Source organism: Triticum urartu, chromosome 3 (genome assembly GCF_003073215.2).
Source record: "Triticum urartu cultivar G1812 chromosome 3, Tu2.1, whole genome shotgun sequence".
Taxonomy (NCBI): Eukaryota; Viridiplantae; Streptophyta; class Magnoliopsida; order Poales; family Poaceae; genus Triticum; species Triticum urartu.
In genome coordinates, this window is record NC_053024.1 from 654,552,438 (window position 1) to 654,565,989 (window position 13,552).

The 13,552-nt window shown below is 44.7% G+C and overlaps 1 protein-coding gene across 1 annotated transcript; it reads right to left on the minus strand.

Moving 5' to 3' along the window:
* Positions 1–659: 659 nt before the first annotated feature.
* On the minus strand, positions 660–12,608 carry LOC125545732 (probable LRR receptor-like serine/threonine-protein kinase At1g56140). The gene is made up of 24 exons (XM_048709760.1): positions 12,208–12,608; positions 11,613–12,013; positions 11,311–11,497; positions 10,601–10,672; positions 9,965–10,036; positions 9,797–9,868; positions 5,084–5,155; positions 4,928–4,999; positions 4,635–4,706; positions 4,472–4,543; positions 4,293–4,367; positions 4,128–4,199; positions 3,971–4,036; positions 3,786–3,851; positions 3,604–3,648; positions 3,453–3,514; positions 2,988–3,367; positions 2,647–2,848; positions 2,403–2,567; positions 2,217–2,335; positions 1,880–2,090; positions 1,544–1,775; positions 1,301–1,451; positions 660–1,206 (listed from the first exon to the last, which is right to left on the minus strand). Exons 2-24 carry the CDS (start codon positions 11,728–11,730, stop codon positions 805–807), a joined length of 3,057 nt encoding a protein of 1,018 aa, XP_048565717.1. The 5' UTR covers positions 11,731–12,013; positions 12,208–12,608; the 3' UTR covers positions 660–804.
* Positions 12,609–13,552: the final 944 nt, after the last annotated feature.

The following is a 13,552-nucleotide window of genomic DNA, read 5'->3' on the forward strand; positions in this document are numbered from 1 at the left end:
TTTTCTCCGCTGCTTGCACCGGCCGCTCCTCGCCGTCAATTCGCCGCCTCCAAGCCTTCCTAGTACCCACTGAGCTCTCCCGCCGCATCGAAGTGAGCTGCTCTCAGTTTCCCCCCATCTTCTCTGCTCTATTTTGCGCCGTAGCGCCATCCCCCAAGAGCTCCGAGCACGACCACCGCCATGGCCGACGAACTCAAGCAGGTCGTGCTTCCTTGCCTAGTCCTGTAGTCTAGTAGCATGCGCAGGCTCCAGGAGCTCCTTCGATTCCCCTGAGAACCTCTTCGTCTCACCCCTGTCGTGGTCTGCTCCCGGCGGCCTCCTGCAGTCCGGCGACGGCTGCTTCGTCGGCCAGAGGCCCGTATAGGAACAGGAGCTTTTGGGCATGTCCTGCATCCATATTCAGCTTGTGGCCGAAGGCCATGGCAAGCGGCCGAGCGTGCTGCTGCGTGGCGCAGGAGCTAGCGGTGCTGGGAGGCTCGTCGGCCGGCAGCCTGGCTGGCCGGAGCCGCAGGGCGTGCATGTACACGGAAGCGCTAGGTGCTCCTCGTCTGCTGGCTGCTGCGCGCGGGGAAAAGTCAGGGGGGGGCAGGGTTGACCAGTTGTGCCGTCTATCCTCCGTCACGTGGACATGTCATCAGGACCCACTGGTCAGATTTTCACTTAAACAGTTTTGATTGAGCGATTAGCGTTTTCTGAAAACTGTCAGTACAATGGCGGTGTGTTTTTGAAAAAAAACCGAAAGGTGGTGGTTTTGTGAATTAGGGTCCCCAATTATGGTGGTTTTCTGCAATTTACTCCGGGCATTCATGCTCCCTCTTCGATCCCGCCACTAGAACAACGCGACAAAGCCAGCGGTGAGGTGTCCCTGTGGATCCCGGGCTTCTTGCTCGAGCTGGACGGCGCGCTGATTTGACTGCCGGAGGACTGCTGAGCCGACGACCCCGACCCTGAGACGTAACTGCTGCTGAAGCTCCTGAGCTGCCATTCAGGGACGTAGCTGGGCCTCATGGTTGTGTCCACGTCAGTCACCTCAATGTCTTCCGTGAGCATGGACACGACCTTGGACATTGGTGGGCGTCGCTGAGGCAGGCCCATCGTGCAAAGAAGAGCGACATTGATGAGTCGCGCGGCCTCTTCCTCATCGAATTCAATGAGTTTACTGTCCAACAGTTCAAGTGTCCGTTGGCTCTCATGCAGATGCCAGGCCTGAGAGTAGTGGTGAGATTAATTTCCTTAGTATGCTGAGCAAAGTGAAGTAGATGATTTATTCTGAGGTCGGGATAAATATGTGAAAGCTTACACATCCAAGAAGATACTTCTCATCTTCCTCGAGGCTGTCATCGAAGTTCCGTCGTCCAGCGATGATCTCCAGTGCCACGACGCCGAACGCAAAAACGTCGGCCTTTTCCATCAGGTGTCCCATCATGGCGTACTCGGGTGCTAGATAACCACTAAAAGCAGAGAACACCGTGAGCTTCTGATCGATTCTCTGTTATGAATCAAGGTGCATGGAACGATTAAGACGGACAGCAAATGTTCTTACAGCGTGCCAGCTACTCCGGTGTTGAGATGCGTCATGCTGTCCTTGTAATGCCTGGCCAGCCCGAAGTCAGAGATCTTAGGGTTGAGATCAGCGTCGAGCAAGACATTGCTGGCTTTGATGTCCCTGTGGACTATCCGCATGCTGGACTCCTCATGGAGGTATGCGAGACCTCTTGCAATGCCTATGCATATCTCGAAGCGCGTTCTCCAATCCAGGTTCAAGTCTGTCTTGCCTGCGTTTTCACCGAAGATTTAGACACTTGGAAGGATACTTTTCATGGTGATGATTTAACAGCAGACATTTCAGGTGGACAATGACAATGAGAATGAAAGTTACCAAAAATTGCTTGATCGAGGCTCCCTTGTTCCAGATACTCATAGACCAAAAGTGGTGTCTTACTGTCGATGCAACAACCGTGCAGCTTCACGAGGTTTCGATGCTGCACCGCAGATATGGTTGCAATTTCTGTCATGAACTCTTTTTTCCCTTGATGAGATGTAGAAGACAGCTGCTTTACAGCTACAATCCTCCCATCAAGTAGCTTACCCTGTACAAAAAAGATACAACTCATGATTTCGGCGTGAAACAAGTACAATATGTTCAGTAGATTGCGTATAGCAACGATCTACAATGAAATTTAGAGCTGCTTAATCTTGTTGGAAATGTAACCAACCTTGTAAACAGGTCCATATCCCCCTCTTCCGAGAATGTTGCTATCACTAAAACTGTCAGTAGCAGACTTTATTTCACCGTAACTGAAGACGTTAGGCCTTCCAACTATACTGAACAGCTCTGCAAAATGAAGCACGTGTCAATTTCTCCCCATGATTAACACTCTAATTTTAATGGTTTATGTTACCTTCCATTTCCACCTCTAGCCTTCTTCTTTTCTGCCTCCAAACAAAGGCCCCAGCGAGTGCTAGAAATCCTAAAATCGCAACACAGACTACAACTCCAACAACCAAACCTGTTCTACTGGTAGTGCTGTTTCTCTGTGAACCAGGATCCCCTTCACCGTTGCCATCTAAGTAGGCGTAAGATAATAGAAAGTGGACTGTTGTTATATGATTTATGTAACTAATTGATAGCACAAGTAACAGTACCATAAGAAGATACGCTTAATGCTGATATCGATGGCCCATAGAACCCTTGGTCAGGAATGCAACAAGTGCCCTTTCCAGCCCAAAAGAGATGAATATCAATGAAATTATTCGTTACTTCAACAGTGTACTGTCTTTGAACAGCAGTATAAGATTTTCCATTTGTTTGTTTCTTTATATCGAAATCTGTTTCTTTAAGATCTCCCTGCACCAGGGAAGCAAAGCAAAAGATATTAAAGTCCACAGAGAAAAATGGGATATTCTAGAATCGGTTTAGTGCACAAAACAAATGAGAATCAATGCAAAATATTATTATTTGATTATATATTCAAATAATAAGCCACCTGGATATATATATTGAAAATCCTCTTTCCCATGCTTTTCCATGTCTGGTCATCTGGGAAAAAAATCTCTGCAAATTGAAGTACAACGCTGTACATGCCATTCTTGAGCCCAATGCCGTAGTATCTCAATGAAGAGGGTGACATTCTGGCTGTCTGAAATAGTTCAGAATCAAGTGTGTTGGTAAACCGGCGAGAAGTGTATATTATATAACTCCCATTAGACGAGTCCATGAATCTCCCGATGTTGCTAACGCCCCATCTCGTTGAGTTCGTAACATAGTATGATGCAACTGGAAGACTGGCATCATCAGGTTCGTAAATGGAGTTGTCTGAGCCTCTGATGGGTCTCGAACCACCAGAGTCTACCGCAAAGGAGGAATCTACAAATTAGGATCATTAAAAAAGTGATGCAGATTTTAGTGATGCCCAGAGCAGATACTGCTAAGGATGAAGAGATCAGGGCACAAGATGGAGAATCAAAACATGGAGTATCTCGCTGAAGACAATTTAGTCCTGAAGGCAAAATACTAGGAACAAAACAGATAGTTTGATCACATGGTGAATATAAGTGGTTCATACATATGAAGGGAAACTAAATGAAGTAATGGGGAAAAACCTGTTGTTCGAGTTATCTATCCCAAAGTTGTTCCACACCAAATTCCTAAAAGAAATGCCATTCAGACAGTTAAGTCACAAACTGCGATGTTCACGGAAGTTTGTTGTTTCAGAGTCCAGAATACAACAGGCATGATTGATTTTGTCTGCCTTATAAATGGGAATTAGAAAAGAAAAACCTACACATGTAAGTTATTCATGTTAACCCAAGAAGGGTATCTTCCTGAGAGCATATTGTATGACAGATCACTGCAAAGACAGATGACAGACATGTTGACCAAAAGGATGAAGAAAAACATCGGACATACATGCTGTCGTCAGTATGAAACAGGAAAAGGAAATTAAAACGAAGGAAGAAAACAGCTCACATAGTAGTAAGTGAAGGGCTAATCATATCTGGTAGGATCCCAGAGAGGTTATTACTCCCAAGAAATCTGATTCATCTGAACTTCAGTTTGGGGAAAATAAAAATACTACTTTAAATAGGACTTCCAAATACACTAGATTCTATACAGATATCCTTACAGGAATTCGAGGGGATTCAGGTTCAGAAGGTTTGGAGTAACTTTGCCTGTGATGCTGTTAAAACTCAAGTCCCTGCCTCACCCAGAACGTATAAAGAGCTTTTTAACACAAAATACTTTACTCTCAAGTATACAGTAGATTCCAAACAGTTCCAAAATTGCTTACAGATAATTGAGGTTAACAAATTTTGAGAAGTCCACTGAAGCAAGGTTGTCAGATATCCTGGAGTTTCTCAGATCTCTGTAGGAAGAGAATAAAGAGGTTATCCCACATATGCGAAGACATACAAAGTTGTGAAGCGCAAACTAATAAAAAGTTGGTAAGAGCAAACTGTGTCACCGTACAGAGTATACAACGACGTCATGTTAACCACAAAAGCCAATGAAGACAGCTCTCCCGTTAAATCACCAATTCTCCTTCACAATATAAAAGTTAGTGAACAACAAGCCCGATTTTTGCACTAAGTGCACAACAGCTGTCACCAAATCTAAAGTAGGAAGAACATACAAATTTGTCAAGTTGATAAGATTAGAAAAACTTGCAGGAATGGGACCGTCAAAGTTATTTCCATGGAGTCTCCTGCATTGACAGATACATCTAATTAGCAGGGAAAAGAATCAATTCTTTTACAAATTTTGAAAGCGGGCTCCAACATGTGATACAAAAGAAGTACAATGGTCTAAAACTTTTTTTAGAAAAACAGTAACTTCAGTCCTATCATGAACATTGAAGACAGATGTGAATCATTTCTTGGCTCAATTCATCATTTTCATCAACAAATTCTTCATATGATATCTTACAGATCCTGCAAATTTGATAAGCTTCCAATGTAATCAGGTATCTTCCCAGTAAACCCATTATCTGATGCCCATCTGGATAGATAAGGACGAAGTTAATACACTGAGTCTGTTTTAATGACTTTATAACAGATCAGAAAGTATGAGAAGAGAATTCACAGGGATTTCAGGATCTTAAGTTTGGAAAAGGAAGATGGTAGCTCTCCACTTAAACAACAACTATCGATATACCTGAAATTGAAAGAGAGAAATGGTTATGCTGAGTTTCATTACATGGGTCTTACAAGGAAAATTAGGTCAAGCAGAACCAAGACATAACAGTTGCTCAAGTTTGGTCAAGTTTTCTACTACTTCGGGGAGTGGACCGACAAACTTATTTGTGCTAACGTGTAACACCCTCGATGCGACTATATCTCCCACGTGTCGAGGCACGACTTAGAGGCATAATCGCATTGAAGGCATATGTCGCAAGTTAGGCAATCTTCACAACATCCCATGTAATGTAAATAATAAAGGGGAGATAACAATAGTTGGCTTACACTCGCCACGTCAATCAAGTACATAAATAACATTACATCACCCAAACACTCATGGCCCGACTACGGCGCCAAAATAAAAGAGAACCCAACATGCGACAACGGTCCCAATCACCCCCAACTGGGCACCACTACTGATCATCGGGAAAGGAGACATAGTAACGTTGAGAGTCCTCGTCGAACTCCCACTTGAACTCGTACGCGTCTCCTGGAGCGGAATCATCAGGCCCTGCATCTGGTGTAATAGTAATCTGTGAGCCACAGGGACTCAACAATCTCGCACCCTCGCGATCAAGACTATTTAAGCTTATAGGTATGACAAGGTAAAATATGAGTGGAGCTGCAGCAAGCGACTAGCAAGTATGGTGGCTAACTTATTCGCAAAGGAGAGCGAGAAGAGGGGGCAAAGCACGAGCGAGAAACTAGAGAACAACCTGCGCAAACATTACTCCAACACCGTGTCCACTTCCCGGACTCCGCCGAGAAGAGGCCATCACGGTAACACACTCAGTAGTTTCATTTTTAATTAATTAAGGTTCAAGTTATCTACAACCGGACATTAACAAATTCCCATCTGCCCATAACCGCGGGCACGGCTTTCGAAAGTTCAAATCCCTGCAGGGGAGTCCCAACTTAGCCCATGACAAGCTCTCACGGTCAACGAAGGAATAGACCTCCTCCCAAGACGTTCCGATCAGACTCGGTATCTCGGTAATTCAAGACACTTCGACAGGTTAAAACAAGACCAGCAACACCGCCCGAATGTGCCGACAAATCCCGATAGGAGCTGCACATATCTCTTTCTCAGGGCACACTCAGATGAGACATCCTACGAGTAAAACCAACCCTCAAGTTGCCCTGAGGTGGCCCCGCAGTCTACTCGGTCGGACCAATACTCAGAGGAGCATTGGCCCCGGGGGGGTTTAAAATAAGATGACCCGCGGGCTCCGGAAACCCGAGGGAAAAAGAGGCTAGGTGGCAAAGGGTAAGACCAATGTTGGGCATTGCTGGAAAAGCTTTAAACAAGGCGAAATATCAAGGGGTTCCCATTATAACCCAACCGCGTAAGGAACGCAAAATCCGGGAACATAACACCGATATGACGGAAACTAGGGCGGCAAGAGTGGAACAAAACACTAGGCGAGAGGCCGAGCCTTCCACCCTTTACCAAGTATATAGATGCATTAAGATAACATAGCAATATAATGATATCCCAACAAGTAAATAAAAGATGTTCCAATAAGGAACGGCCTCCAATCTTCACCTGCAACTAGCAACGCTATAAGAGGGGCTGAGCAAAGCGGTAACATAGCCAATCAACGGTTTGCTAGGACAAGGTGGGTTAGAGGTTTGACATGGCAATTTGGGAGGCTTGCAAGCAAGTGGTAGGCATCGTAGCAATGGCATAGCAAAAGAGCGAGCAAACTAGCATAGCAAAGATAGTAGTGATTTCGAGGGTATGATCATCTTGCCTGCACAGTTGTCAGAGTTGACTGGATCCTCAAAAGCAAACTCAACGGGCTCCTCGTTAGCGAACTCATCTCCCGGCTCTACCCAAACAATACAAACAAGCAACAAGGATACAATCAACAACGTGCAAACTCAAACAACACAATGCAAAGATGATATGCTATGCGGGATGCGATGCGGGATGCAAAATACAAGATATGACAGGAAATGCATGAACCTGGACTCAACTTGGAAAACCAAGTGTGCCACTGTAAAGATGAGATGAAATCGCTTGAAAACGATATAAAGAACTCCGGAATCGGAGTTACAGTTTGGAAATGGCAAGCGATTCAAAAATGACACCGGTCTGCAATTTACAGCAAGTAGGCATCTAAATGCAATGAGATGAACATGCTACAGCATTCAAACATGGCATCAAAATACATGGCAGGGAAGCATTCAAGATGCTTAACAAAAGTCTAGCACTGAGCTATGGCCAATTCATCCATTAGGAGGTTCAAACAAGCATGGCAAAAACGCAAATGGCAAACAGATCTCAGACTTAGTGTTAACACGCGTCTGGAATTTCAGATCATATAGCCCTCTTCGGAGCAACAAAACAACATGCTACATGACCTGAACATGACAAAGAAAGACATGGCATGGAGCTACTCAACAAGCTTAACAAAAGTCCCTTAGTGACCTTGAGCCAAACCGGATCACAAAATATACTAACAAGCACACGAACATAGCAAAAACATAATCAGTTTCCAGACTTAGTGAAAAACTGGGACATGCTGAAACATAACTCACGAAGGCATGTTTACAAGCTCGATGCACTCACCACGGTGCAAGTCATGGCAAGACAAGCATACATCCCTTAAGAAGGCACAAAATTCAAGCTATACATGGCAAGAACGATGGCATAACATGCACGGATCAACTACAATAACATCGGCAAAATCGCAAACAAGTTGACGATCTGCCCAGATTCGCAACGAAGCAAAAGTAGAGCTCGATTGACTCAAGCTAGGGTGCTCCATAATTGCAAACAAAGACATGGAGGGATAGATAACTACAAGATTAACAAAACTCCCTTACTAATCATCCTCAAAAGAGGCACGGATCACTAGGAAACAATAAGAACATATGGCATCGTGAGATAAACAATCCCAGGACTTAGTGAAAAACTAAGTCCCTGAAAACAGAATTAGCAAATGCACCACTTTGCAAGCTTGCACAAGTCACCACACACGTCACAAAAATACATGGGTTGCACCTCTGGAAAGATGACAAAACCCTTAACAAAACATATGCAGAAGTCACGGGCATAGCATGCACACATTAATCATGGCAAAAATGACAAAAGTGCTAAACGGAGTAACAGATCTGACAATTAACTCAAGTAGCCCTCTTCTAACAGCATTTCGGGCATCAAGATGAGCTCAAATGAAAATGATGCAATGGAATGAAATGATGTACTCTCTGAGATGAACATTTTGATATGCTATATGCATGAATCGGAGCTATGGATGCAAAGTTACGGGGCCTCGAACAGGAGCATATGGACTGAAAAATTTAGGGACTTCGAGAAAATTTCGACCTCCTAGGGTTTACTGTAGCTCCGATCCAGATCCAGATCGGCGCACGTCGTACGAGGATCGCCGGAGGAGCTCGGGCTCGCCGGACTTGACGGGGGGAGGCGCGGGTCCGGTCGCCGGAGGTCGGGGTCGGAGCGGTGGACGGCGGAGATGGCCGGAGAGGCTCGGGCGAGGCCGGGCGGCACCGGATGCGGGACGGCGGCGAGCGGGATCGGCGCCGGCGACGAGGGGCGTCGCGGCGGAGCTGGCAGCTGGCGCGAGCGGCGCGGCGAGGGAGGAGGCCGACCCGGGCGGCGACGGGCGGACCGGGCCGCGGGGGCTTCCCACGGGCCTGGCGGGCCTCGGGCGGCGGCGGCGAAGCGGTCCCGCCCCGGGGACAGGTGGCACGACGCGGTTGGTCGGGGCGGAGAGCGGACACGTCCGGCCGTCCGGATTTTGTCCGGCGGCTGGAGGAGGAGGGGGACTAGGGTTTCGTCCGGATTTTCGGGGAGGAGGCTAAATATATAGGTAGAGGGAGCTAGGAGAGTCCAAATGAGGTGCGGTTTTCGGCTACACGATCGTGATCGAACGCTCTAGATAATGGAGCAGAGTTAGGTGGGTTTTGGGCCAAATTGGAGAGGTGTTGGGCTGCAACACACACGAGGCCTTTTCGGTCCCTCGGTTAACCGTTGGAGTATCAAACGAAGTCCAAATGGTACGAAACTTGACAGGCGGTCTACCGGTAGTAAACCAAGGCCGCTTGGCAAGTCTCGGCCCAATCCGGAAATATTTAATCCCCACACACAAAAGAAAGCTAGAAATGACCACCGGAGGAGAACGAAGCGCCGGAATGCAAAACGGACAACGGAGAAAATGCTCGAATGCATAAGACGAACACGTATGCAAATGCAATGCATATGATGACATGATATGAGATGCATGACAACGACAACAACACACGGAGACAAAACCCGAACCCGAGGAAATAAAATAACTTAACGCCGGAAACGGCAAGAGTTGGAGTACAAATTGGGAAAGTTACATCCGGGGTGTTACATAACGCCCCTGAAACATAAGGAAATGGAGGTTCAGAAAATACAAATACGATACAATTGGTACATAAAAAATCAGGTGTTTAATTTATGGAGCCTACATCTTTTATTTACTTTGCATGTAACTTCCATAAACAAAAAGATTCTGAGCATCACAAATAAAGTGAACCAACAGATTGACAATTGCCACATATGGCTACAATACTTTTGTGTTGGATTCGAGTTGCCACAATAAAAAGAGATATATTCTCTTACAGAGAAATGCGATTCTTGAGGTTACCCAGCTCGCTCGGTAAAACTCCAGTTAATGCATTGATACTCAAACTTCTTGTAATTTTGAAAAGAAAACAGGGCAAGTTATGCACTACACGAGATACCATTTACATTTAAATGCTTCAGAGAAAGATAAATCATAATTCTTACAGATATTGCAACCGAGTCAGCTTTCCAAGAAATGCTGGCAAAGATCCTGTCAAGTAATTCTGGGATAAATCCCTGAAAGCGGCGAAGCGCATCAGAATCAATGTAAAACTAATGTTTCCAAATTTTCAATTGCAGAAACTCTTATTGGCTGGCAGGCATCAGCATTTAATTCGTATAGGCCTTGGAAAGTAAAGGCAACTAGAACTACCATGCTACCAAATGATATGTAACATAAATGTTATTGCATGAACTATAGAAGTAGCGTGAGCCTGTTATAGTTAAACTACAATTTTCAAGTTATTGGGAAAAAATCGACTGAAAATAACATGTAAATAAAGGGAAGGGCGTCTGAAAACCAAACACATCAACAGAAGCGACTTATATTGAAAGAGGCATAACTAGTCAACGAAGAAACTGTATGTATAACACATGAATACTCAGTTCGCACCATTCTAACCTATAGATGTAAGATTAGAACAAATAGTCTATGAAAAACTACTGCACTCCTTCTATCTCCCGCTAATGGCATGCATCATACAGTAACTAGGGGAACTGCAGCTTGTAATTGTGAGCATGTGTAACACTTTAAGTGGACATCCATTAGCTTTGAAGCTTCATGGTGGAAATAGTTCATACAGTACTGTCAGGTAAGTTAAATTTAGCAGTTCCGCGGGAATCTGACCAACCACATCTAGTGCATATACTCTCCTGCATGAACAAATGGAAGAACAATAAGTATTAGCGTAACAAATTGAAAGCATGGACTAGGATGAGAACATGCAATTATTCACAACAAACAAGAAATGTGTGGTGAGTTCACAAGCATGCAGACACATTGGATCATATCCCAATTTTCAACAAGTTTGCCAAAGAAATTAATATAATCATAAAGAAATTCTAATGTCCGGTTGTCTTATATGGATTGCTACAAAAATCTTGAGCATTTCTTGTTGATGGTAGACACTTCAACATATATTCCAACAATGAAGTAAGCCTCCATATAAGTGCCATTCATAGGTTGTTTCAGAATATTTTGGTCTTGATATTTTTAGATATAAGGAACTGCATGTCTGGCAAAAGTCGTCAGCTTACGGCAGTTGTGCTGTCAGTGAGGCCCGAGCTACAAAATGTCAGCTCTAACTGACTAACTGTACTTACTAATTTACTATCACTAATTGCAACTTCAAGCTGAAATATAACCTTTTTTTTTAGCAAACCTGGGCTAACTTTCAAGTTTGAACGGCCAAACCGAGTGTTGTTACCTGCAAGGACCAACCCGCTGCCCGGAGCTAACATGCACCCACCAATGGCACTAATCTTGCTCGGGATCGAAAGGAGCAACTTACAGCCTGGTGATGTGGCAGACGGTGCTGATGTTGTAGGAGCAGACGCAGTTAATGGCCGGATTGAATTCGTTGTCTGAATCCATGGCGGTTTCGTTGATGGCGGCACCGCTGCAAGGCTCGCCGCTGATGTTCCACGCCGTGGACGCCCGCAGGCCCCACCGTGAGAAGATGGTGTTCAGCGCGGCCACTGTAATTGTTACGAGTATGAATAAAATTACAGGTGTTTCTCAAAAAAAGAGAAGACACGTGAAGACAATCCGAGCGTGTTAGCATGAACTGAATAAAGTACTAAAATCACGCACCTTCAGACGGACCTGTCTGTGCTTGCCGCTGAGCTCGAGCAGACAGCGCGAGCAGCAGCAGCACAAGGCCGATCAAGCAACAAGACGGCGAGACCAGCAGCTCATGTCGTCGCCTCATCGTTCTTGCTTGGCGTTCCCCCTCTCTCTCGCCTGACTGAGATTAATGGTGAATGGTACCTATACTGCTCTGGGATGGGTCCGTTGACCAGGCCATGGCATCAGTTGGTCATCGTTGGCGGCCACAGACTTGTCAACCGCGAAAATATCCAGGGTCCAGGCCCCGCTTGCGCTTGCGCTTGTCAATTCTGTGTAGTGATTCTCCACACGGTTACACGCGTATAATTGGTAGGTGAGCATAAGAATTCCGTATAGCTCTCCACACGGTTCCGTATAATCCTGTACTGTACAACGGGGGAAACGGGCATGAGAACTGAGAAACCTCCATGACAGAACAACGGGTTTCATTTTCAGTCCGCAGAAAATTCAGAACAGAAGTACAGAACACCTGGATGGAACTACAAGGAGCTCAGATAAAATCCATCAAATTGACACACGGGCCAGCACAAATCCGGTGAGAAGGAGTCGCGTTATTCACCTCAATGACGAGGCCGTCCTCTCGGCCGCCGCTGACCCGCCATAGCTCGTGGGTGAGGCGCATGTCGGCGGCAGTGAGCGTCGGACAGTACGGCTGATGACCACGACTCTATGAGCTACCTGCGGCGGAGCTCTACAAGGACCAGTCAGTCGTATACATATTCAGCTCCACTGGCTCGAATCTAGATCTTGGCGACCTAATCCTGGAACGTATGGTGATGCGGGGACGGGATCTTATAGGGCGGCAGAGGCGCAGGGCGCTGGCGAAAGCTGCTTGAGCAGCGGGAGTGAGAAGGGGCGTCGTCGCATGGGGCGACGAGGTGTTGCGCCGCTGGTCGGAAGGCCGCCGCCATGGGCGCTCCGCTCATCTTCATCCTCGAGTAGAAGAGCCCGACATTGTCGGATTAGAGTGAAAGCTCGGCACCTCTGTTACTACTTTACAGCCCAAAAACGGCGCGCCCTCGTTTTTACTTCTTTTTTTCACGCTACACGGCCTCTTTTACTAGTTAGACATGATTTTGGGTCGATCCTATTCCGCGCGGAATAGGCGATCAAATGCGCACCCAGGTCGCTGGCTGATGTAGCTCGGACAGCCATTTTAGGTTTCTGAGAAGGGTCTTTCCACTGTTTTTCCTTTTCCTATGTTTCTTTGTGTCGGTTTTCAAAGATTCTCTCATTTTATTTTTACTTATTTATTGTTGACTATCTTTTTCTTTTTTAAAGTTGATGAATATTTTCCAAATCCGTGAACGTTTTCTGAAATTCTGGATTTTGTAAAATTATTGAATATTTTCTGAAATTCGGAACATTTTTTAAAATCAAGGAAATTTTTCAATTCCTAAACACATTTTTCAATGCATGAATATTTTTCGTATTCATGATTTTTTAAAAATCCAGGAACTTTTTTTAATCTGGAAATATTTTTTAAAATTCAAGAATATTTAGAAATTCATGAAGATTTTTATATACGAGACATTTATCAGTTAATAGTGAATGTTTTGGAATTTGAAACATTGCTTGAAATCCAGAAAATAAATCAAAGTCATAAACATTTTTAAATTTGTGGACCAATTTTTAATCTGTGAACATTTTTTTCAAACTCACGAATCATTTTGTAGACAAACACTTTTTGAATTAATTAACTTTTTTCCAAATTCACGGATATTTTCCAAATCACGAACATTTTTTGAAATTTGGCAATATTTTCCAAATTCATAGACATTTTTTGAACTCGCAAACATTTTTTCAAATTCATGAACATTTTTTGAATTCATAAAAAATTTCCAAATCATGAAAAATTGAATTCATGATTTAAAAAAAATCAGAACCTTTTTGGAATTCATAGA

Coding starts and splice junctions, on each gene's coding strand:
- LOC125545732 (XM_048709760.1), bottom strand. CDS start 11,730: ATGAGGCGACGACATGAGCTGCTGGTCTCGCCGTCTTGTTGCTTGATC. Junction 11,498..11,612: donor ACAGACAGGTCCGTCTGAAG/GTGCGTGATTTT, acceptor TAACAATTACAG/TGGCCGCGCTGAACACCATC. Junction 9,869..9,964: donor CTGACTCGGTTGCAATATCT/GTAAGAATTATG, acceptor CAAAATTACAAG/AAGTTTGAGTATCAATGCAT.